At 40.7% G+C, this 24,989-nt stretch overlaps 1 protein-coding gene across 6 annotated transcripts in view; it reads right to left on the reverse strand.

The window, feature by feature from the left end:
- LOC113123303 (partitioning defective 3 homolog B-like) overlaps positions 1–24,989 on the reverse strand; it is a 206,404-nt gene that overhangs the window by 88,312 nt on the left and 93,103 nt on the right. For 5 of the 6 annotated variants that reach the window (XM_026295229.1, XM_026295228.1, XM_026295225.1 and 2 more), the window contains exons 13-18: positions 20,023–20,214; positions 19,328–19,486; positions 17,412–17,565; positions 13,414–13,516; positions 12,727–12,863; positions 5,950–5,994 (exon numbers count right to left, since the gene is read on the reverse strand). In XM_026295229.1, coding sequence (XP_026151014.1) covers positions 5,950–5,994; positions 12,727–12,863; positions 13,414–13,516; positions 17,412–17,565; positions 19,328–19,486; positions 20,023–20,214 — 790 coding nt within the window. The remainder of the gene's footprint in view (positions 1–5,949; positions 5,995–12,726; positions 12,864–13,413; positions 13,517–17,411; positions 17,566–19,327; positions 19,487–20,022; positions 20,215–24,989) is intronic. The other variant, XM_026295230.1, reaches the window with a different exon arrangement.

Raw genomic sequence — 24,989 nt, forward strand, 5'->3', positions numbered from 1 at the left:
ATAAACACTATAATAAATAGCTTAGCTGTATTGGGCTGGGTTATCAGGGAATGCACCGGGCACACAGAAACACATATATATAATAACTACAGCTACACAGACATTGAGTGATGAGCATTCATCCACATACTCACGCACACATACAAACACCCACTTGGCCTCTCACGCATGGAGTATTTTGCTGTGAGTAGCAGGATTTGTATCATAGATGTAATTATTGTTGTCCAAATGTAAGATGATAGAATTAAGCTGCTTTTAAAGAGAGAAACTGAGTGAGCAAGAGAGAGAGAGAGAGAGAGAGAGAGACACAGAGTAAATGACAAGCACAACAAGAATAACAAAGGGGTTTGAGGGATAGAAAGCAAGAAAGGGGGCACTGGTGGACACATACTGTGAAAAATACTTCAGAGAGAAAGTCTGCGTAAGATAGAGAGACAATGGGAGTGGCAATAAGAGAGAGAGAAATAGAGAAAAACGAATTTAAAAAAATTTAAAAAACAACCAAGCTATCCCAGGCAGCAAAGCAGAGTCAAAAATTACATTGAGGTGCTGCTTAGCAGCAGGCTGCTGCAGCAAAACTAGTGGACTCAACACCACCACCAACCACTAGTACACCAAATCATGCTTCAGAAGTTGAGATGAAGGAGAAAAATAAAATGTAACTTAATGTCTGTGTTCTGTCTCTGCATAAATTTACACTGAAAAATCAGGGTTTTCAATAGAATATTCAACCTTTCTTACTGTCTCATCAGTGCAAGCTTCCTTGTGTTTGTTAAATTTAGTTGTTAATGATCACTTCAGTGCACAGTCATCGTTTTATCTGTATTATACTGTGGATGGTTGCAGAAACTTTGCTAATTCTACTTGTCTCCTGTGGTTTCAGATGTAGACTGCAGAGACGGCTGTAGTGTCTCTCATGTATGAAAGCAAGAACATACACTCTTCTAAAGTGAATCCGTCACAAGGAATGTAACATATTAGCCCAGGACAGAAACAAATGGCTTCCCTCTTGCTGTGCCTCTCTCTCTCAAGCATCATACAACATACAGTATAGCACATGTCAGTGATCAGTGGGTAGAGCCTGATAGAGATGAATGGCTCTGCCAGCAGGAAACGACAGCACTGACCATCTCCTGATTACTGCTCAACTTTATTGGGTTACTGGAGCCGATGGAGAGGGGTCAAAGGCCATTCAATATACAGAAAGGCAGCCAAAAGCACACACAAAGATCATCAAAGACCATCAGTGTGCTAAACACAGACAGGCAGATATGCTGTGAGTAAAACACGTCCAAGTAAAAGCACATATTCACACACAAAGTGAAGTATAACAGGGATCTTTTTATTAATTTGTTTAAATTCTTTAAATTTCAAAGAATGGGTGTAAAGAGCTAATGTGTGGTGGCATCGAGTAGCGTTTGCACACAGACGAACAGAAAGTGCAGCTCTCACTGTGACAAATTAATCCATCAATCCGCATCAGCCTAAACAGGTGGCTTTCAGGTTAATTCCACAGCTAAGTCTTCAAGAGCCAGAGAGACGGGGAAACAATGGAGGAAAAAAAGCGAAAGAAAAAAAAAATCCCAGAAAAAAAGAGAGTTGAAGAGAGAAATGAAGAGACAATCAGAGAGAAGGAGACAGAAGGGGATATAGAGAGATGTGGCTCTCTAAAGATGCAGTTTTGGCAGAGCTTGTCAGTGTGCGACTGTTGTCAAAGTCAAAGTTGCACCAGGGAGAGATTCAGACAATGGACTGCACCAGTCTCCCTCAGCACCCCTAACCCCACCCACCCCCACACACACACACATTTTCAGAAAGATGTAAGCTCCTCTGTCTGTCAGTGTCTAAGCCTGAATGGCGTTGGCAAGAAAGAGAGTGAGTGACCTGGTGGCGAGTGGAAGAATCAAAATTCAGCAACACAAAGACATAAAACTACAACAAAAGCTGGTGAGCATTTTGACTACGGGGCATTTTATAATACCAGCACACTGCATGAACACTCGACTTGGGTGTGTTTGTGTATACTGCAGGAGTGTCTCTTCAAAAGTGGAAACAGGTGAGAAAAATCCCACAAAACAAGATCATTTTGCCAGTCATCACTTCTGACTTCACTCTCACATACAGTAGATTTAACAACCCTTTCTATGAAGAGCATAACTGACGAATGTTTGTACAATCCCTAGGTACACACACACACACCCCGATACAGATAGCCAGATAGCAAGCTTTTCATCATTCCTGTGGATATTCATTGCTCACCTCACCATTTATTTTCACAAGGAATCATCTTTGCTACACTGATTCTAAGAGACACACACAGGGAGCGCTCCAGGCTGTCCCCATCACCAAAGAAAAACACAGCTGCAACCGTTTGTTTTATGTCCTGTCAGCAGTTTTTGTGTGTGTGTGTGTGTGTGATGTCCCATTTAAAGCAGTTTGTGGAGAATCTGTCTACACTTGAGAAAGACGCAAGATGATAATATTCCTTTTTTTCTTGATTTGCTTCACTATGACACTGTGTATGTCTGTTCAGCAACATTGTGTATTATGACAGTGACTTAAATGATATCTAGCTTGAATTTAATTTGAAGCATCTTTTCTGTCACTCTAAATGTATTTCACATTTCCTCTTCTGCTGCTGATTTGATTTGTTATTGGAATCACTGGGCTCCTATTTCCCTGTGCCACAACAGAAACATCTGGCATGTGAGACCACAAAGCACACATTACATCTTCAGGATCAATATTTATAAATTTATAATAGCAAAATAAAGAATTCTATTTATATTAAACATAAATACATTTTTTTTTAATTACTGAAGAGAGTTCCACAGGTACCCCAACTGTAGCCTCCACATACCGGAAATGAAATTAGTCTCTCACACTCACACACACACACACACACACACACACACTTCATAATATGGTCTATAATTTCCATCACTTTGCATCTCAGATGCTACAAAATTTTAATATAATATAAAATCTTCCAAGGTCCACATTTTCCACAGAACGATGGAGACTTTCCATTACCATACCCCTAACAGTTTTGTGTGTGTTTGGGTGCTTGTGGTGTAGTTGCCCAGTGGTTACTTGGGGTGTGGAGGGAAACACCATTACTGGAAGTGCAAACAGAATTCCCAGAAGTTAGGACCCCAAGCCACTCTCCCATCCATGCAGCTGTCTGACATCCCAGCACAGCAGCATTGGAAGCATTTCAGTTATAAAAAATACATTAGAGCAAAAGAAAGTGGGTTGGCAAAAAAACAAACACCCCATGCTTGCCAAGCACACACTCTCTTTAACAACTCTCTGGACTATGTGTCATTATAAAATAGGAGACAAGCAACAGTTATATCAAATGTGTATAGGTTTCAGTAATTTAAAAAAATAGTCAGGAACTGAAGCAGTGGAAGAAGATAGTGGCCTTAGATGCTTTAACGTTCAACAGGCAAAGGACTGACGAGAACACAAATCAAACTAGAAAGACTGGAACTGTGGTCAGATTTGCAGTTGAAAATCAGTTTTCACTTGGTAACTTTCAGATATCACTTCAACCCAAAATCCTGGTCAATTTAGATCCATTGGAGGAAGGAAATGAAATAACACTATCCACTAGAACTGGCAGGCAGTGCACAAAGATCATGAGGTGCATCCAAATGTATTACATGTAAATTAATTTTTTTTTATTAATATTTTAATGTCATGTTTAAATATTGAAGGAGGAGAAACAACACAGAATTGTGACAGTGAACAGGCAGCCAGCTGTAATTCTTCAGACGGTACAGTAAATAACAAACAATAGATCCTGAACTTTGCAGCTTTTCCTTATTTGGAAAAAAAGCCTTATGCCCTATCTTACATAACAGAAAGAAAGTCCTTAGGAGTTCTTAAATCTACAAAAACAACATAATATGCTTGGAGAATTGCTAGTATGCTGCTATTCCACAAATGATCAAACTATATAAACTGTGACTTTCTCAGCACAGCTCCCCAGTGTCAGAACAGCACACAAGGTAACCGTTAAATCCCAGTGTTGTGTCAAAAGATTTAAATAATTGATGACAGTATCTGTGCTGTACAAGCTGTGTGTAATATTATGCATGGTTTTGGAAAAGTGTGTGTATATGTGTCGAGTTGGCTTGATCTGGTCCTGGATCTGGTCCGAAGTGATTTTTTAAAATGTATTTATAAATTTGTTAATCTAACCAGTATGTCTTTGGACTATGGGAGAAAGCTGAAGTCCCCAGAGAAACCTCAGAAATAGAGAGAACAAGCAAACTCCACACAGAAAGACCCCAGGGTCGGCCGGGATTCAAAGCTCAAAGGTTCTTGCTTCGGGGTCGGTGCTAACCACTGCCCCACCGTGCTGTCTACATGTTCTGTAAAAGTTTCAAAAGCAAGCTGTTGTCGCCTACAATAACATACATTTTGCCTATATGGATCCACATTAAGGCTGGATTAACACATGAACTGAATCACTGACATACTGCTCATCCCAAACAACAAGCTCTCAAGCTTGCTTTACTTCAGTCACTCAGCTCTGTCACTGAGAGAAACTGCTTTCTGCAGGTACTGGAATTCAAAGTACAGTCAATGATAATGAGACTGATTCCATGATCCAACATGTGAGCAATTCATAGCTAGTCCTGGTTTTTCCATTTTACAGCCTTAAGATAAACATATGTTCAGATTCCGTTTGCTGACAATCAAAGCTTTGCTTTGGAAACCTAAGGGGATATTACAGTCTATGACAGTGGAGTTGTATAGTTTCTGTCTTGTTTCTTCACACATGGCCTTACCGCTCCAACATTACCATTTCAATCGCTCTGAAGCAATCCTCTTTTCCTGTACAAAACGTTCCGTCGCCTGCCTTTTTACATCAGTACATCTTGTCTAGAATGCATTGAACCACAGTCCCAAGTTGCAGTTCATTACAGTATACTTTCTGGGCTAAGGTTACACTTAAGCTCCAAATATTAGACAAGAAACTGAAAAGGGAAAAGAAAAGATTCCCAGGTTTCAGCTGCTAGAAAAAGAGGAAAATAACTTGTTTTATTAGGTTTCATACTCATAAATGTTAAAAGACAGGCTTGCATTCATTCCATATCTACTCTTTTATTCTCCTCCTATTGTCTTGCTTGCTCCCCTTAGATCTGTTATGGACCTAGTAGCTACATAGTAAAAGTCAATGCTGTACCACCGTACATAAAAAACTGATGCGGGGAAGAATGCAGACTGGAGTGATTGACAAGAATAAAGTGGCAGAAAGCAAGACAGACACAGAGTGGAATTAAGTAGAGTGCTCTTACATTCAGGTAGCCGCAAATGAAAAAGGGCAGACTTCAAGGCAAAGCAAAAAAGAAAAGTTTGAAATCTTCAAACTTTTAACAAAGAAGTATGTGCAAGCTACTGAGGTGAGAGGTTTTGAAGCACCAGTCAGCCCTGTTTCTCTGTGCTTGTGCTTTACTTTTAGATGAACATGCTCTCTCTCATTTTGCCTCTCTCATACCCTTAAGAGCAAGCCCGTCCATGCATATCTATAACAAGTCAGAAGACACTGTACTCCTAAAGTGCTTGTATGTATATGGTATACTCTTTGTTTGCAATCTGATTAGAAATTGAGTGTTAAGAACCTGAACACCCAAACACATATGCAAAAGTTCATGTTTCCCATTATCATACCCCAGTTTGGAGGAAGTGTAACAAAAGGCTTGACAAAACTGTGTTGGTGGCTCTTTGAGCTGTTCTTCAGTTCACTGCAAACATTTCCTTTAGTTAAGTCTTGCTTTTCTTAATCACATATCTCTGACTGTCGTTTTACCATCCGCTGTTGTCGTCATTTCATAACTTTTTATCCTTGAAAATTTGTCAGCAAGTGTGTGACAATGTGTTCCTATGTCTTTCTGTGACTTTGGTTTTGTGCTGGTGTAGGCTGTCTGTGCTCACCTGCACTGTTTCCGGCCAGGGATCCCACATTGCTCTCATCTGCCACTGAAAAAAAAAAAAAAAAACAAAACACATTAACACACGTCCTTTCAAGTTTCTTTATTATTTATTTATTTATTTCTTTATTAGTTTCTCCCTTCCCTCGATCTCTACATTTTCCATTTCTTCTTACGGACTTGCTAACTGTGCAAAGGTGTTCATTATCCTCTAAAAGTCCTTTTTTAATCTTACTGCACTTCTAAATCCTGTCTTCTTCTAAGCCTCACCATCTGTCTCCATCATTCTCTATCACACTATTATTCTTTCTGTCTCGTTTTACAAGATGGTGAAGTAGCGGATCTTTTTTTTTCTTGTGATGCTAAGTTCGTTTTACTGCTACTGAAGTCATTTCCCTTCCTCTCTTTTCATTTGTCATTCACCCTCCCTTTCTCTGCTTTAGGCTCTCATGTCTTTTCTCTCTTTTTCCCATTGCCCTTCAATCTATACCCTTCACCTTCTGCCCTTTGACTCCATGTGTCGCGGTACATTTTCAGTCTTTTATTTTTACTTCAGTTACACTCATTCCATCCTGCAGTGGTCTCCTTCCTCTTTCCCTCCTTTAATCGCTCTTCCTCTGAATCATTGTTCTTTGTTAATCCTCCTTTAAACTTGTACCTCTTTTCCAGTCCTTCTGTTACTTTTCCTCACTCACTAAAGTCAAAAGCAGCCCAGTTCCCCTAAGGAAAGCTTTGACTGGCTCCACTGAGCTAAATGCACATACACACTAATTCAGACCATATAAACTAAGCAGCAACTAGGATTCTCGCAGCAAATATTTTCTTATGAAAAACAAAAGGCTGACCAAATATAACTCTAGCTGTGTCTGTGTGTTCATGTGTGCCTGCCCAGCAGCATCTGTCTGTGGTGAAGCAACATCACAGCTTCAGCAGCCCAGTGCCTTGAGGAACGGTGTGCATGTATGTCTGCCTACTTCAGCAGACATGTCACATGGGACATTATTAGGGAAAAAAATATTTCGGAAAAATACAAACGTGCACACATACATATACACATACTAAGCCTGATGTTTAAAAAAAATCAAATCTGAACTAAAAATAAACACAAACACACAAATCATTCATAACCTATGTGATCTAATTCAAAAATGAGTTGTAGAGTTGTTCATATTCGGAGACAGAAAAAGTAACCAGAGCAGTGAAAATCAGGGGAAGGAATGAATCATTTAGAACCAATATTAAATTATTGTTAAATGTTTAATTGGACTGGGGCAGAAAATGAAATCAGGACAAAATTAAATAAAAATTACTTTATGTAACCAACCTGTCATGAGGCGGCAGTATCAGCCTCCTGCCATGAGGCGGCAGTGCCGCCTCTCCCTTTCCCTCGTGTGTCTCTTTCCCTCCCACTCTTAGTCTTTAACATTTTATAACTAATGAACTGTAAAATAAAGTCTTGCTAACTGTGATCTGTATTTGGGCCATCCTGCCTCACTTAAACATAACAGAAAGAACTGGCCCTTGATGGACCCAGCAGATCACAAGCCCGAGGCAGCCCTCAGTACGCCGGACTTCCGTGAGGCTTTATCCCGACAAGGTGCTCTCCTCGGGGATCATGACCGCACTCTCCGATCACTCATGGACACCAATCACCAGCTACCACTCTCAGCTCACTGAGCATGTGCAGGTTCTCTCGGCTCGCCTAGCCCCCTCGGCTCCAGCCACACCACCTCCTCCTCCAACCTCCTGGCTTGACGGCATTGCCTTTTCACCAGTTCAGTGAGATTTTTATGTGCCGGATCCCCCGCCCTACAGTGGAGAACCAGATAAGTTTTGGGGTTTTTTGTTAATGTGCACCAATGTTTTTAAGTCATGCCCAGCAGCATTCTCTATAGACGAAGCCAAGCTAATTTTTTTATTTGGACTTTGGATTAGGCTTAGGCCGTTTTTTCTACATGGTCCTTAGAAGAATGTACGTTTGAGGAATATCTGACTCTTTTTAGAGAAATTTTTGACTTTCCTAACCACGCTGGTGCCTCCACAATCCACAAATAGATTGGACTAGGGACAAAGTAATTGGGTGGAACCCTTATTGCCATGCCTCATGTCTCCGCTCTTCCTCCGTCCAAACCAGTCTCCTTCTCATCCTTCGCCCGATCTCTCTCGGGTCCCAAAATGCTAGCACGATTTGGGTGCCGTTTTTGACAAAGAGCGGTATAAATATGACTACTCTATTGACATCCCTCCCATCCAAGCAGATTATATAATCTGTCTCGTCCCAAGAGGGAGTCAATGGAGACTTATATAAAGGAATCCCTGGCGTCAGGCATTATTCATCACTAAAAATCACCACCCTTTACCATTGTTGTCTTCTGCTTTCGAGGCATTGCAGGAGGCAACAATATTCACCAAATTGGATATCCAAAATGCCTACCATATCGTGCCTACCAAGGAGATGAGTTCAAGACCACTTTTAAAACTCCATTAGGGCATATTTTATACCTAGTGATGCCATTTGGTTTATCCAATGTCCCAGCGGTGGTGGACTGGCCGTGACCCACTAGCCGACGGGCCCTTCAACAATTTTTGGGCTGTGCAAATTTCTACTGCTGTTTCATTCACAATTACAGTGGTCTCACCCAACCCGGCTTACCTCAGTCAAATTAACTTTTGTCTGGAGCCCAGAGGCCGTGGAGGCATTTTCTAAGCTGAAACAATGATTCACCTCAGTTCCCATCCTGGTCCAGCCGGACACTCAATGGCAGTTTGTGGTAGAAGTGGATGTGTCAGACATACAGTAGGAATAGGAGCAGTTCTCTCCCAGTGCTCTGAAACGGACCACAAACTCCATCCCTGCACCTTCTTCTCCCGATGTCTGTCATCCACAGAGGCCAATTACAACGTAGGGAACCAAAAACTGCTAGCTATCAAATTAGCCTTAAGAGGAATGGAGACACTGGTTGGAGGGAGCTACACAACCATTTATAGTTTGGACGGACCACAGAAACCTTGAGTACCTTCGGACAGCCAAAAGACTGAACTCTTGCCAGGTACTGTGGGCCCTAGGTTCGAGTTCACGGTGACTTACCGGCCAGGGTCCTGCAATGTCAAGCCAGACGCCTTGTCCCGCCTGTCTTTCCATTCTACATCTGAGAGTCCTCCTGATTCAATCCTCCCGTCCCACCGCTTAGTGACAGTGGTAACGTGGGAGGACGAGGAACAGGTCCGGGCAGCACACACCAGGAACTGGATCTGAGGGGGTGGGTCCTGCTAACACTCTTTTTGTTCCTGTTGTTGTGCGTCTGCAGGTGCTCCAGCGGGCCCATGCCTCTAAGATCGCATGTCATCCAGGCGTAACCCATACCATTATTCAGCGAAGATTTTGGTGGCCGGCCATGGATGCCAACATCCAGAGTTTCATCTCTGCATGCACCATCTGTGCCCAGGTGAAGTCCTCGCACCGACCGGCTGCCAGACTACTCCAGCCCCTGCCCATACTTTCCAGGCCCTAGTCACACGTAACACTGAATTTCATTACTGGACTGCCGTCATCTCATGGAAAAAAGGTAATACTTACCATCATAGACCGTTTATCTAAAGCTGTTCATTTCATGGCTCTCGCTAAACTGCCCACAGCTTCGGAAACAGCTTGGCTCCTCACGGAGCATGTCTTCCGCCTTCCTGGTGGACCTGGTGTCCAATCGGGGAGCCCAATTTACATCCCAGTTCTGGCGAGCTTTCTGCAAGGCCCTGGGTTCAGTGGTGAGTCTTTCCTCTGGCTTCCACCCACAATACAATGGCCAATGCGAGCGCGCAAATCAGGACCTGGAGGCTGCTCTACGATGCCTCACTGCCTCCAACCCCACCTCTTGGAGTGTCCAGCGAGAGTACTTGCAAAATTCAAAGGTATGCTCTGCCACGGTCAATCCGGTAGCGGTACGCTTTACTCTACCAACTAGGATGAAGATCCATCCGGTGTTTCACGTGTCCCAGGTGAAACCAGTGGCCACGACTCCACTGCACCCTACTGCAAGCCCCTGCCACCCCCCTGAATTATTGACGATACACCGGCCTACACCATTCACCGACTGCTAGATGTCTGGCGCCGGGGTTGGTCACTAGAGGACCTAGTGGATTGGGAGGGTTATGGTCCGCTACCGGCATTCTGTTGTCATCTATCATCTCTGGTCATCAGCGGACTGCCGTCTACTTGGACACAAGAGCTCACCCCGTCGGGACCTATCTTCTCCGGTCACCAGTGGGCTGCCGCCAACTCGGACACAAGAGCTCCAGGATCCAGACACTCTTCGTCTTTAACATTTTATAATTAAAAAACTGTCAAATAAAGTCTTGCTAACTGTGATCTGCATTTGGGCCCTCCTTCCTCATTTAAACATAACACATCCCCATGACTGAAATGCTAAGAATGCTGTCTCTACCTCTCTTTCTAGCGTTTTTCTTTTGAAAATTCACACAAACAACAGCCTAAAAACAGCATAGACTCATAACCAAACAGTACCATAAAAATATTATTTCAATGTTGTTTAAATTTAGTTCTTACAACACATAAAGCACTTTTGTGACACTGACTTGACATGAACTAATTATGCACTTTTAGCAGACGTATTTACATACATTAAATGCTCGACCGGTTGAAACAAATTGGACAAAAAAAAGGGTGAAAATTACATCAAGCATTTCTGCAACTACAATGGCCAAAAGTGTTTGTGTTTTCCATGAACTAAAATGTCAAGTACAAACACTTCTAAAACAAGACGATTAGAATCAAATATGAACACTATTCTTCTCTTTTCTTCTATAACACAAGCTGTAGACACTGTTCAATAATCACTGACAGTAAAATAATAATCACATCTAGCTTACATAGACTTGTCCTAAGCTATGTACTACCACTTAATTTTGAAGGGACTTTAAATCAAACATAGATGCAAAAAACAAAATATCTTTACAATAATTCTGTCCCAAATTTGTGCATTAAAGGCAGCCTTACTATTAAGGTGGCATTTGTGTGTGTCTCAGTATTATTTTACATTTTGTGGAAATTCTTAAAATTACACAACAGAAACTCACCAGAAGTCCCACGATAGGTCTGATATAATTTAAAACACTGCAACTGCAAGCATTTAGTACTAATAAATATAATCTGATTTCAATATTGTAATGCAAAGGCAAGCATGCTGGCAAACACATATTAGCTAAATGAGTTACCTTACTTTATTAAGTCATTTGGGATCCTGCTTATGGTTCATATTATGCTGAGATTATAGCAGGACTTCAGGAGGCTCAAGTGTCTTGTGTTATTGGTCTGATGTGTAATTGTTTCTATTACAACTACCTGCCCCTTGTTCTGTCAAAAAGATTGAACACAACCCCTAAGTATATACAATTATCTCACTAATACTAAGTCAATGTTGCTATCTTTTTTCCAATGAACTGTCATCCAGGTTTCAATTTATGTATAGCCTTCTGGTCTTGTTTGTGATGTGAGCAATCTGTTTTCCTTGACTTTATAGAGACAGAGGGCATGCTGGGGATAAGAGAAGCAGCAATGAGGGATCTAACTAAACCTTGCTTCCTGGCTGTCAGTAAAAAAAAAAAGACATTTGTTATTAGGCTGTTATTACTGCTGCTTGATGCTTTGACAGTGAAAACATGTCACACCATTCAAACAACCATGAATTCAATTCTAATTTGATTGTCTTGCATTTTGTAATGATTAAGTATGTAAAAAATACAAAGGAACTGATGTGCAGTACATACCACCAGCCTGTTCTATTTTCAGAAATTAATGTATATGTAGTTCAGTGTTCTGCTCTTTTGTCTCATTTTCTCTCTCACATACATGCACGCAGTGTTGGCAGTGGAGCCAGCTTGAGGAGGAGTACTGAGAGAAGTGACATTTTAAACAATAAGCTTTTGTTGTGTGGCTGCATCCACTGACATATTACACAGATGCATGCCTGAACACAGACATAACTAGACACATATTTATAAAGTTGACTTTTTTTTTTTTTTTTTAACAGTCACTGAAATGTCACTGAACCCTCGGATCAGAATATCAGCAATCAGAGACCAACAGGTGAAAAAGGTGATGAGGAAAGTGGGAAAAGCACCTTTTCCGACTTTTGTTATCTGCATAAATTAAAAAAAACATAATAAACCTGATTTAAAATTCTGTGACAGAATTCATGACTAATATCTCTCTTTCTTTGTTAGAAAAACAAATGAGGAGCAGAAGGAGTGGTTGGATAACTTCAGGTCTGTGAAAAAGTGCAATAGCCTGTCATTTCTCAGATCAGACTGTTTTCAAGCCACAAGAGATTTAACAGTCACAAAGAAATTTACTGCAAGGCAAAAAGATGACAAAGTGTCTTTCCTTCACCTCTCACTGCTTCACACTCCCTGTCAACTTAAACCTCCTTTGTGTCATCTGTCATATGTATCTTTCTTATTCTACAACCTTTTTTCTGTGAGGTCCAGCCAAAATGTCCTCTCTGATAATACTATGCTCAAAGATAGAAATGCACACATATAAACAATAACTTTTTTCACTGATGACATTTGCAGGAATCATGCAACAGGCATAACGCATATATGCCTGCATAGAATGGAGAACAGAGGTGGCAGTCTGCATGTGGTTTTGAGGAGCATGCCTTTGGTGCAGCAGCCATGCGTCGGCAGCAATACTGTGATTTCTGTGAGTATAAGATGCATGCAGCCACCATGCAGAACTGCTAAACAGAAATAAAATCACCCCCACCAGTGTTCTGCTGGTTCTGAGTCGTACCCAGGTCCATGCTCTTAGAGGCCTTAATATGCTGGAAGTCCCGCTGGTTCTGGTTCTCGTTCCGGCCGGGTGACTGGGGCTGAGCCGCACTAGAGATGTGAGAGTTTTCCCTGGAGTAAATTGAGGACACAGTAACTACAGACAACGTTGTTGACAGAGTGCTGACAGAAAGAGCAATCAGCTTATTTATTGTCCAGTGACATTTCGAGACATCTGTTACTAGATATTTTATTTTTCTTCTAAACTGATTTGTGTGACTTTCATGCAGTCGACATGCAAATGGTGTGCTTATACTGCATCCATGTTTCGTGTAATTGAGACTCATTTTCTGTGTTAAAAGCAGAGCCATAATGCATTGCATTTTGAATAACTACATGAAAATTGACAAATTACAATATTTGGCAGCAAAAGCCACAGTGACAGATATTACTGAAAAAAGTTTTTTTTTCAAATTTAAACGTGTTAGATAAAACTGTTGACAAAATTGTTCAAAATACTCATTAAAGGCAAGGTGCTCCCATTGCTCCTGTATAATACTACTGTTCCTAGTACTTTTTAACCTATAACTGATCTTTGCATATCATTCATTTCCATAGTATTGTATATGGCTACTTTGTGAGCTAAAACACACTAATTACAATCAAACACACTAATACACACCTTTCCTGTAGATAGGTGTGTTGAATAGAGCTACTGAACTCCTCATGTCCGTACAGCTCTCCCTCCTCTTCCTCATCCATGTGAGAATAGCTTCCATTGGTCACTGGAGAGAAAAAAAGCACCAATCGACACTGAAAAAAGCAGTGGTGGTAGGGTGGAGCCAATCAGAAAAATATTGAATAACCATGGTCACCTCTTCTGGAGCACAATTGAAGAACAAACACAATGATAAAAGGTGTAGTAGGCGAGTGAGTGAATCAGTGTCATGCTTTTCAAAAAATGTGGGGAAAGATATGAGGGAACCACAGAGATGATGAAAGCCACATACGCAAATGGAGCCGCCCAACACCTGCAGAAGTTGCAGCAGATGGATCCTAGTGACACAGCTGCATCTGCATGATAAACAACTTTCTGACAACTTTAGACGAGCGCAAGTTAGATGCAGATGCAGCCATCATTTCTCAATGTGTGCAGGTGCCACACAACACATGCTGGGACTCTTGTACCATCCACACTGTCTGTCCTTGGCTGTATGTGCTTGCACCCACGCATGTGACTCAAAGCAGAGTGATGTGCGGAGCTGCAGAGAAAAACAACAGCATCTGAAGATATCATATCCTCTCATCTCTATCCTCTCTCTCTCACACTCCCTCTACACTAATCACTTGCTTTATTTTTCCTCTGCTCCCATTCTTGCAGTCTTCTGATATTCTGGTTGTCATTTATCTGTTCTTTCACATCTCCCATAAATCATTTTATCTTCCACTCAGTTTTCAACCTTTTTTTTTCAAAACTTCTTCCCTCCTCCTCATTTCCAGCACCTTAATCAGCTGAACTGTCAAAACCACATTCTTGTTTCACCTCACACACACACACACACACACACACACACACAAATCTGTTCTCACTGACTCCCACTATCTGAAGTGAAAAGGGCATTTGTTGTGTGGATCCTAGATCAGTAGTAGTTTGCTCCAATAGCAGACATATGAATTCTCTTCTGTTGCCCTCACCTGCTCTTTCCTGTTGTCTATATTTGTCTACAGTGTGTCTGTTTAATCAAATCTTGCCCCCTCTCACGTATGTTACCTCCAACCCTTTCCCTTTCCCGTCTCAAGAATATTACATATAAATCCTATAAATTAAATCTTAGGGGTCTGTATCAATCTGCATAAACTCTATGATCAGAGTTTACTTCAAAATCTTTGACTTACTTTGACTGGACAAAGGTTCTTCAGAGCTACAAAAGACTGCAGCTGTTTTTAAAGGCTGTGTAGTGTTAACTGTGACAAGTAAACAGTTCTTCATGTACAAAATCAATGCAATTTATGGGTCATTATTGTAATACATTTTGGTTTTCCATCCCAAAAACAAATTAGATGACCCAATGGAAAAACTGGGGAAGACCACATAATATCTGAAGCTTGACTAAAACTCTAAACTATTATTTTAGCTCAGCCATCCAAGTAGATTAACTCTTCAGAGAGAATACAAAGATAAAGTGCAAAGAAAGGGGGAAAAAAGTAAGAAAAAGGAGGACTCAGTATTAAACATAATGAGATGCAAAGTTGGATAAGAGATAAAGAGAAAGATCTATAAATGTGAAAATAACACATCTGCATAAATACATATGTAGGGAATGATTAAACTCAATTTATTCTTTAGCAGAAGCACAGAACGGTACAAGAAAAATATTTCTTCATTTTAATTTGGACTTCAATGCTAAATAAAATAGATTCAGCATGTGAAATAGTTCATTAGGCAAGTAAAATACTAGCAAGTGCACATGTAAACACACCAACTGATAGTGTCTGCACCAACAACAACAACAACTCAGGAAGCCTGAAAAATGTGCCTGGGAAACCCTTATGCAGACACACACCAGTACACAGTAATGTGTGTATGTAAATGACACCATAGCTGAGGTGAATTTGAGCACAGCACGGCATTTTCAAGGTTAGAGCTGTTGACCAGATTCAATGTAAACACACACACACACCAACAACAACAACACTGTTTGATACTGGTCAAAAATCCCTGAATCAACACACGCACACACACACACACACACACACACATTCATGTCTTACTATAGTCATGAGGAAACTCATTGGCACCTATAACCCTACACCCTAACCCTAACCATTACAACTACATAATTAACCCTAACCTAAACCTAATTCTAACCCTAGCCCTAAAACCAAGTCTTAACCCTCAAAACCATTTGAAGTTGTGAGGACCAGTCAAAATGACCTCACAAGGCCAAAATGCCCACAACAGAATGGTATCAGAGTAAAACATGTCCACACAACCACGGAAAGATGTGCACACACGCACACAGAGAGCACATTTCTGAACAAGCAGACACACAGAAAAACACCTTTTAACACACAGGCAGACACCAACACAGAGTTAAACACAGACATGCGCACACACAGATCACACACAAGGACATACAGATAATATAGGGGGTGGGAGCAGATAAAGTTAGTGTGGAAGACCGATATGAAGCACACAGAACTAAAATAACTCTCTGAAACAGGCTGAACCCTGCAATAACAAACAAACACAACAATCTTGAAAAACACAAGTAGAGCAAGGAGAGAAATTCAAGGGAAAACATGGGCAGAACAGTCTCTAATTAAGGCTGGAGTGTAGATGGCAATATCTGTTTTATTTGTTTCTTTTTGTCTTACTACTGTTTACTTTCCATGTTTATTACTCATTCAGTGTATTACTGAGCTTATTGCAAATGATGAGGGCATCTAATTCTCTTTGATCATGTTTCAATGGCCAAAAAAAAAACACAGATAAAAAAATAAAAAGGCTACTAGGTAAAGATAAAATCAGAGATCACGATCACGAAAGAAAAGTCAGGGCAGGACAGTGTTCCAGCTGTTTTTAAAAATAGCTGTGTAGCTACTCTACACCGTACATGTGTGTATTTAACATGAAAATGTATCAAAAACAAGTATTTAGTGGTGAGGGGATTTCATAAATGCATGCAGAGTTACCCTACTAAATTCAGACCATGTTTACCACTGCCTCAAAAGTGGACAGAGCTACAAGTAGAAACCACTTGGTTTTAATGTACATCTTTAAGTGCAAACTATAAAAATTGTATTTAGTGCCTGTGTATACTGCACCATGTCTCCATCAGCTAGTAACAAAACTAAAAAGTAAATGTTTTGAAAACTGACCAATTTCCTCAATAGAATAAAATCCTATTAAATGTAGATTTTTGCAGTTATAACAGAGTTGACTCAGTTAGCTCCATTGATACTTACTGCACATTGCCAGACCATAAAAGTAGAGTGTATAGGAATAGGAAGAAGCTAATATCTTCCTATTCACATCACCTTTGGGCAGTATTATTTTGTTGACACTAGAGCCAGAGTAACATAGCTCTGGTAATATTCTTCTTGTATTCAGAGGATTCCTGATTTTCTGCCTTTACTTTACTCTGCCTTTAGAGTCAGAAGAATGTTTTTGGTGAATGAGCTAAATATTTTTCAAATGAGACCTTGGGTTTCTTTTCTTTTCTTTCAGAAATTATTTTTTGTGACTTTACATGAACCTATGTTCCATACTGTACACACAGAGAATTAAGGGAAAGAAAAGGGTGATTCCATGTTCCAGGATCAGACTTTTTTTTTTTTTCCCCTCTTTCGGCTGCTCCCATTCGGGGTCGCCACAGTGGATCAGTTTATTCGTATGATCGATTTGGCACAAGTTTCACGCTAGATGCCCTTCCAGAAGCAACCTCAGTAGCTGAAGCTAGCAGTGCCTGGTCTTCCAAGTTGGTTTCCCATCCAAGTACTAACCAGAGACGGTTCTGCTTAGCTTCTGGTATCAGACACTATCTGGCACACGCACTCGGGTGCGGCCGCATTCCAGGATCATAAGTAAAGAAATTAATTGTGCTGTATGTAAACAACATGTCTGTTAGCCTGCTGACCTACCGTGGATGTGGGGAAAAAAAAAAAACCCTCACTCACCACTGGATGCATAGAGAGTGTTGGCTACCATGGGAGGGTGAATGGGACCGTTGACCTGATTGACCAGTCCTGTCTGACCGTTCACTGGGTGCATCAATCCCGAGAGGCCAGAAGAGCTGTCAAATGAGCGATTGGGTGACGGCCCAGGTTGATCCTAAGACACAAAGAAAGCAAAAACTATAGTATATAACAGTAAGTTATTCATATCATAAGTTCCTTTCTCCCTGATCCCAACCAGGACACATCAGTCTTCAGTGTGTTTGAGGTGGTCCCCTTCCCTTCCCTTGCCTTCCCAGGACACATCTCATTAGCTAGTGTCATAGTGCAATGAGATCACTCTCAGAACCAAATGCTTCTTTTACACAAAAAACTGCATTAATTGCACACCTTATGGTCAGGATTCTTCAATTTCCTCAAAACAAAAAAAGCATTGTCAGTTTTTTCCGTATGATTAGTAGCAACAATAATACTGAACAGCGTTAATGTTGTAAAACCTTGTTGTAAATTCAAATACTGTGACAACAGCATTGCTGATATTTAAAGAACAGCATGAGATTATAACCATGGCACCTATGCAGTGCCATACTTATTTAACATGGAAACAGAGGGCGTTTGTGTGTAAATTTACTGAATGAAAAGAGCAGCTGGGTAACAGGAGAGTTCAGAGAGAGCTGTCTGGAGATGAATACAAGAAGTGAGTGAGCAAAAGGGACTACACAAGAAAAAGAAAGACATCAGAGGGAAAAAAAGCAAAGTGGTCCACTTCTGTAATGTTAAAAGCATCAATACTGAAGTCCAAAAAGGCTTTTAAGGTACAGTCTCTTATTTACCTGCCTTTATCTTCCTCTTTTTTAATCCTGTCTTTTCCACTCTTAAGACAAAGAGGTCTCCGACTCTTTGATGTTGCTAACAGCTTTCCACATCAAGCTATTGATAGGGGATGCCCCGAGTCCCACAAACCCTAGCGGGCCACCACACACATTGTATGCATGTTTATTTGGTACAATTACCTAAAACTAACGCAGTTCAGTACCACTATGCAAAAATACCCTACCTTCAAGGTAGACTACTCAACATGGTTTCTCTGTGTTAATCCATTTATCTGTCCCTGTATTTCTGTTTGTATGTGAGCGTATCATACAGGCTGTAGCTCTTTTTCCCCTACCAGCAGGCCACGCAACGAGCCATTCACACTTGAGCCAACAACCTGGCTTTGATTCTGTATGAACATTCAACGCAGTCGTGTAAATAGCATCACATGAAAAGGAGCCAAGAAGAAAAGCATCTTTTTCACTCATAAAGAAAAGCGATACAGCTGAGTGAAGAACACTTTGTTTCACACACACACACACACACACACACACACACACAAAGACAAAATTTTTGAATAGCTGAAGTATAAATGCTCTTTTGCAGTTGCTGGTTGAGAGCAGGGAAGAGATCATGGAGACTAGTGTCAAGTATGCAAAGTATGGCTGGAAGGGCCAAAAGTCAGAATGTGCATGCAGAAAGAAGCAAAGGCAATACACAGGGAAAAAAAATGCTTGAGTCACTGAGAGCCAAAAGATGAGACAGAAGATACAGAGAGAAGACAGTAAAAGATGCATTCATGTTTGATTTCTTCTTGGCTAAGTGAAAGAGGCACACATGTGCTCTTATTCGTACACCAAGCATCCCAACCTAGATTCTGTTTTGACAATAAAGCAAGACATGAAGTAGGAATAGATTTAATAATTGATTTATGTATAGAAACAGTTTTCCCAAATCCAACGCTTTCAGTTAAATATAGCCACTCCTGTATCTGCCATTAGTGTACACTTTCTCCACAGCAGTCAGCTATAAGAACTTGTGTGTGTGTGTGTGTGTGTGTGTGTGTGTGAGAGAGAAACAGAGACAGAGACAGTCTGTGTCTGTACCTTTAAAGCCCTCAACACCACTAGCTGGATGGTTCCTCTTATGTTTCCCTCCTGTGACATAGAGCGGCGGAGTGTCTCCATGGCTACATGATTAGAGCATCCCAACAGCGATTCTCCGTTAACGGCAACCAGCTGGTCATTGATACAAAGACGTCCATCCTGTAAAACACACGCCATTTTCATTAATACATAATGCATTTTTTTTTTTTCAGTGCATTGGATTCCACACCAGCATAAATCCAGAATACCAAGAGCACACATAATCCCATGACTCTCCACTCAGACCCGGTCAGTTCCCTCAGTCTGACCTCCCTGGTGTGTTATTTACAGGGCTGTACCTCTCCAGCACACCTGGTCAAGTGTGTCCTGGTGAGTAAGATATCAAAGGTTAAAAGAGCAGCAGCCTGTGGCAGCAATGAAGCAGAGACAGCTGAAGTGGCTACAACAGCTCTCACAAGACTGTCTCCCATACAAAAATCTGCTCTGATGGTAGTGATTAATTTCTGTAACGTTCCACTTCAGTGCTTTAAACGATGATGAATTCTGTGATGTTTATCTGACATTCTACTGACTCATATCTGGTGCAAAAAATTTTGGCTCTCCTTTTCACAAGGAGGTCATAGCACTAACTTGAGGCTTCAAAACAAGCTTTTGTTGAACAGAATGCTTTAAAAACTTTTGTAGGATGTTGTCACCTTGTATGCAGCCCCTCCATGTATTATGGATTTAATGAAGATTCCCAGGTCCTCTCCTGTCTCCCTGGACTTGTTTCCTTTGAGGCTGACGCCCAGCCCAGCTGAGCCAGTGTCGTTGAGTGGTACCTCAAACATAAGCTGCTCCTTCCCGTTCTCCAAAACAATACCGGGCACACGGGGCACCTCCTCCTTCTGGGAGTAGGAGACAAAGTAATGAAAGTAGAAGGGGAGGGACAATCAATGAGGGACAGGGGTGAACAGGGTGAGGATAAGCAGACAGAGGTCAGCTCATAGTGCCCAAACGGTCTCCAAAAGCTAAACTAAAAGCTCTTCCATTTGAGAGAAACCATCACAAGGAGCTTTTCAGCTAAATTTCTCTAGTGAATGAAAAATTGCCACCAAAGTCCAGTTTTGAAAGAAAAAAAAGACCATTTAGACTGGCTGCATTTATATATCCAGCTTTTTTTTTCTTTCCTAGCTCTGAAATATCAATAAAATGACCTGTGCATTAGATGGGCTAGAATACAGCAAACACAGAGAGCCAGCAAGAACAAAGTACTTAGCAAAGAGAGTAAGAGGAAAGAAACACTGCTCAACAGACAGAGAAACCACACACTGACTATATGAATAAAAATGACGATTATAAAGCCAGGAAGACAGTGAAAAAATACCATATTATCAAGAAAAAGGTATGGCAGAATTGACTAAGTCTGAGACAGAGAGGAAAATACTGGTTTAAAAAAAAAAAAAAAAAGTGCATCCTGCCAGACGAAACCGTCTGTTTGAAGCTTGTGATGGCTGAATGGGAGAGGCAGTCACACTAGCTATGAATTATGCTCATTTTAAATGGAATGACAGTCAAAAGCACTCTTCTTTTCAAATATTCAATGAACTCTGAGGAAGATGCTGTGAAAACATAGGCTGTAATTCTTTTGAAAGAATGGCTGAGTCTATATTCCAAATATCCATGAACCACGTGTTAGTAGTACATTAAAAAAGGCATCTGGATCAGAAAAGAGACAGTAGAGAACTGTTAAGCTATGCTGAAGAAGTGTTTTCATACAGATAGAGAAAAGAATTATTGACATTGACAACAAACCAGTAAATCAAAAGAAGCTGTGTGTGTGTGTTTGTAGCATGTTAATACTGTCTGCTGTATGTTCACACACAGTGCTGTGTGTATGCCAGACAGATTCATGATTGTATATACTTGTGGTAAAAAGTCCATATCTGTGTTTATACTGTCTATGCACGGGAATTAATTCAGTCAGAATGTGTGTGTGTGTGTTTTTGCGTGGGTCAGCAGCATCAGGTTTAGGTGCTGTTTGTCTGTGAGGATTGTAGGTTTAACAACGTTAAGCCGGCTCAAAGTCCACTACTCTGCAGAAAACTCTTTTCCCTGCTGGAAAAATCCCCCCCACACTCCCTCAATCAGACTGACTGTCCAGAGCTGATATGAAACTCTCCGACCTTGGAAAGAACTTCAAACCACCCACAAGAGAAATATGAGCTTCTTTCTGTGCAAAATTGAGAACTGAGAATTTATTAGACTATGAGATTCTGTCTGAAGGAAAACTCAAGATTTAGCAACCTATCAGCTGTTCTGCCAGCGCCACTGTCCTTTATTTATCCGATTTAACTTCCCTGTTTGTTAATTTATGATTTTTTTTCTTGCGCTCAGCACAAGACAGAACCAATAACAGAATGAATTTAGAGCAGAGGACAGGCGTTGTACAGTAAAAAAGTTTGAACCAGCAGTTTTCAGCTTTGGGGTCAGGGCCACCCACAGAGCTGTGAGATGTTTTATCGAATCTGACAAAAATATGCAAATGTATGTAAAGTTGTTTTTCTGGGTGATGAATTCAATTTCCCTGTAAAACAATGAATAAGCAGAGCCTCCAGGCTTTCACCAATAATTTACCACACAAACAAACAGCCCGTGAGCGAAGTACAAAAATCATTGTTTGGTGTCTGACTGTTCTGTGTTTTTTTTTATTGTTTTTTGGGGTTTTTTTGCAACCAATGGAGAACAAAAGAAACCTGCCTGTGTTCATTGGCTGAACTCGGAAAAAAGACAAAATTAAACAAGGCCTCTCTTTTTCATTAACCAAAATTGCTTTAACCGCACATTCACAGGAGCCGACAAGGACACAAACAATTTGTACAGTAAGTGCACACTGCAATTTCATGGAACATTTCTATTATTTCAGCCTCATTGCCATGATAGGTGGTTACATCTGTGTGTAATACTAAAATAATAAACACCGATGTGCTTTCATTTGTGTTTTCAGATTGTGGCAATAAAAAGGTGTTCGTATCTTTGCGACATAAACTCGATCAAATCCATCAGGTTATAGAAAAGGCTGCTTGTATAGATGAGCGTCCTCATGCTGGTCATTTAACATTTCAATGGGGTGCCACAATGATGCATCAACAGAAGGACACGCTACTAAAAAATACAGCTCGGTGTCTGTTTGTGTATATGTGAATGGATATGTGTGTTGTTTAACCTGAGCCAGAAACTGTGTGTGAGAAAAAAAATTGACGTTATGCAAAAGCTGACTACAACTTACATACACAGATTAAAAAAAACTGCTAACACAGCCCCTAAAGGTCAGGTGAACTGTGAGCAAGAGAGGGAAATAGAAAAACATAAAAAAAAGATAATATGAAAAAGAAAATAAGAAGACTGATGATCATAATTTCAGTTATCAGCTGTGTACACGACTGCTGTAAACTCTGCAGTCACTCTACTGTTTGTTTGTAAGGACACCTGCTCTCAGCAACATGTTCTTTTAATGAGTAGTTCCCAGGTGCCTTTCCACCCAACCATGCACAGTTTATGCACTGACACTGTTTATGTGAATGTGTCTTTGTGTGTGTGTGTGTGTGTGTGTGTGTAGCAAGCCCCTTGCTGTGAGAATGACTGTCCAAGGATTCATTTTACAAGGCCAAACAACAGTGACCGCTGTGCTTAAATGCAGCAGTAAGTGTGATAACACACACACACAATCACAGACACACAATTGGGTGAGATAAGAAGTCCCAGAGACAAAACCTGGCATAATGGGATATGCTTTTGACTGATTAAAACAAGTATCCCACACTGATCATTCAGGATAGACCCCTGTTGTCTAATCCCACACATCCTGTTGTGTTCTGTGCAAAAGGAGAAAAGGAACTGGTTGACTTCTACGACTTACTTCATGTACTGTGGATAAAATGGCGAGGGAGTTATATGAAGGTATACATATATAATGCTCCATATTGTGACTTATTTACATCTACAGTCCTTTGTAATTAAAAACAGTCCAGTACTAGTCCTGTCATTTTATAATCGCCTCTAGAACTGTAGCCTAGACTGCAGTCCCTGTGAAATCCACAACAGATGTTGGCAGCACAGGGCTAACTTTCCAAGGCTGAAAATAGTCAGTGGCAAGCATACAATGTGATATGGGGGTTACTGTGCAGACTGGGCAGCCTTCTGTTCATATGTGCCAAAGCCCCTTCACATGAAGACCAAATTGCTTATTGGCAGCTGTCTGTAAATCATAACCTGCCTTCTACACGCTGAAATAAATCTTTTGATCGAGATATTAGTTGTTAGTCTTCTCAACTGTCTTGGTAAAAAAAAAAAAAAGTCAAAGGATATTTTCAAAAGCATTTTGTAATTTAAAAATAGATCATTTTCTTTACATAGTGTATCCATGTGTTTGATACTTCTAAATATAGGTTTGTTGGCTACAACATCATGCTATGACAACAACATGCTGATCCCCCAGCAACCTGAATTGAACACCTGATATGTTTTAGAGTGTGCGACGCCCAGACGTAGGGTTTTAAGACAGAGCCACAATTTTAGATGATAGGAAATGAAGGAGCTAATAAACCTCCAACAAACAGTGGAGAGATATGAAACAGAGGGCCAGAAAAAAAGAGAGAAGAGAGACATGATACCCTTCTCGGCTGCTCTCCACTGGGATGATGGCAGCTCCTGCAGAGACGCCAAGCTGCCAAGGAGTTTGTGTGTGTATGTGTGTGTGTGTGTGCGCGCATGCATACACAGGTCTCTGAGGGGGTAACAGATGGGGGATCTACTATAGTGATTCTGTGAGGTCACATTGGTGACGATATCAATGAGATTTCAAATACATATACACACAGAAAGACACAAAGACACAGACTGCAAAGTGGTGCATGGACACACGCACACATAATGGCTGCAGCGGTGATGGATGGGGGATAATCAAAATGAAGAAACTGTTCAATAAAGTTGGTTTGTTTTGAATTTGCTCTGTCACCAGCTGCCAACTGCTTACTGACTTAATATGTCAGAGTGAGAGGAGCATCTGGCACAAAGAAGAATATTTCCTGTTGTGGAAAAAAAAGAAGGAAAAGGACTGAGAAGATTGTCTTGATGGCTGTTTCACAGTCATCTGCTGAAAGGGGAAGGTTTCTTATTCCTAATCTTATATCTTAGTTTAGTATGTGTACATATAGCATAGTTTGGGACACCCCAACTATTTTGAGAGCCAGTTGTGGTCCAGTAAGAAACTTACTAAAGTGTGATATGCGAACCTGAAGCCGACAGTGCACACACAAGGAGGATGTTCTGTGAAGCTTCTCAGAAAATGATAATTTAAAACACTGTCTCTTTATACAGCAACAGTTAATTGTCAAGTCAATTGTGTCCAAACCCTTGACTGGAGGTGTATGGCTTCAATCATGCCAGGAAAAGGATCACATCAAATGTTTATATAATTTCGTCAGACAAAACCAAATAAAAACTGCATGGGTTTTACACATTCGCTTTCAGAACTCACTTCGGGCTTTGTTTTTTTTAAATTTTGTTCCCCTTTGGAAACCTGGAAGCTTTTAATAGTTTATATATGTAGGGGTAAAGATGGGAGTTGTCAGTGACATGCAAGAAGAACTGAACTGCACAGAAGAACAAGAAAACAGGGAGA

The sequence above is a fragment of the Mastacembelus armatus genome, chromosome 21, assembly GCF_900324485.2.
Source record: "Mastacembelus armatus chromosome 21, fMasArm1.2, whole genome shotgun sequence".
NCBI lineage: Eukaryota > Metazoa > Chordata > Actinopteri > Synbranchiformes > Mastacembelidae > Mastacembelus > Mastacembelus armatus.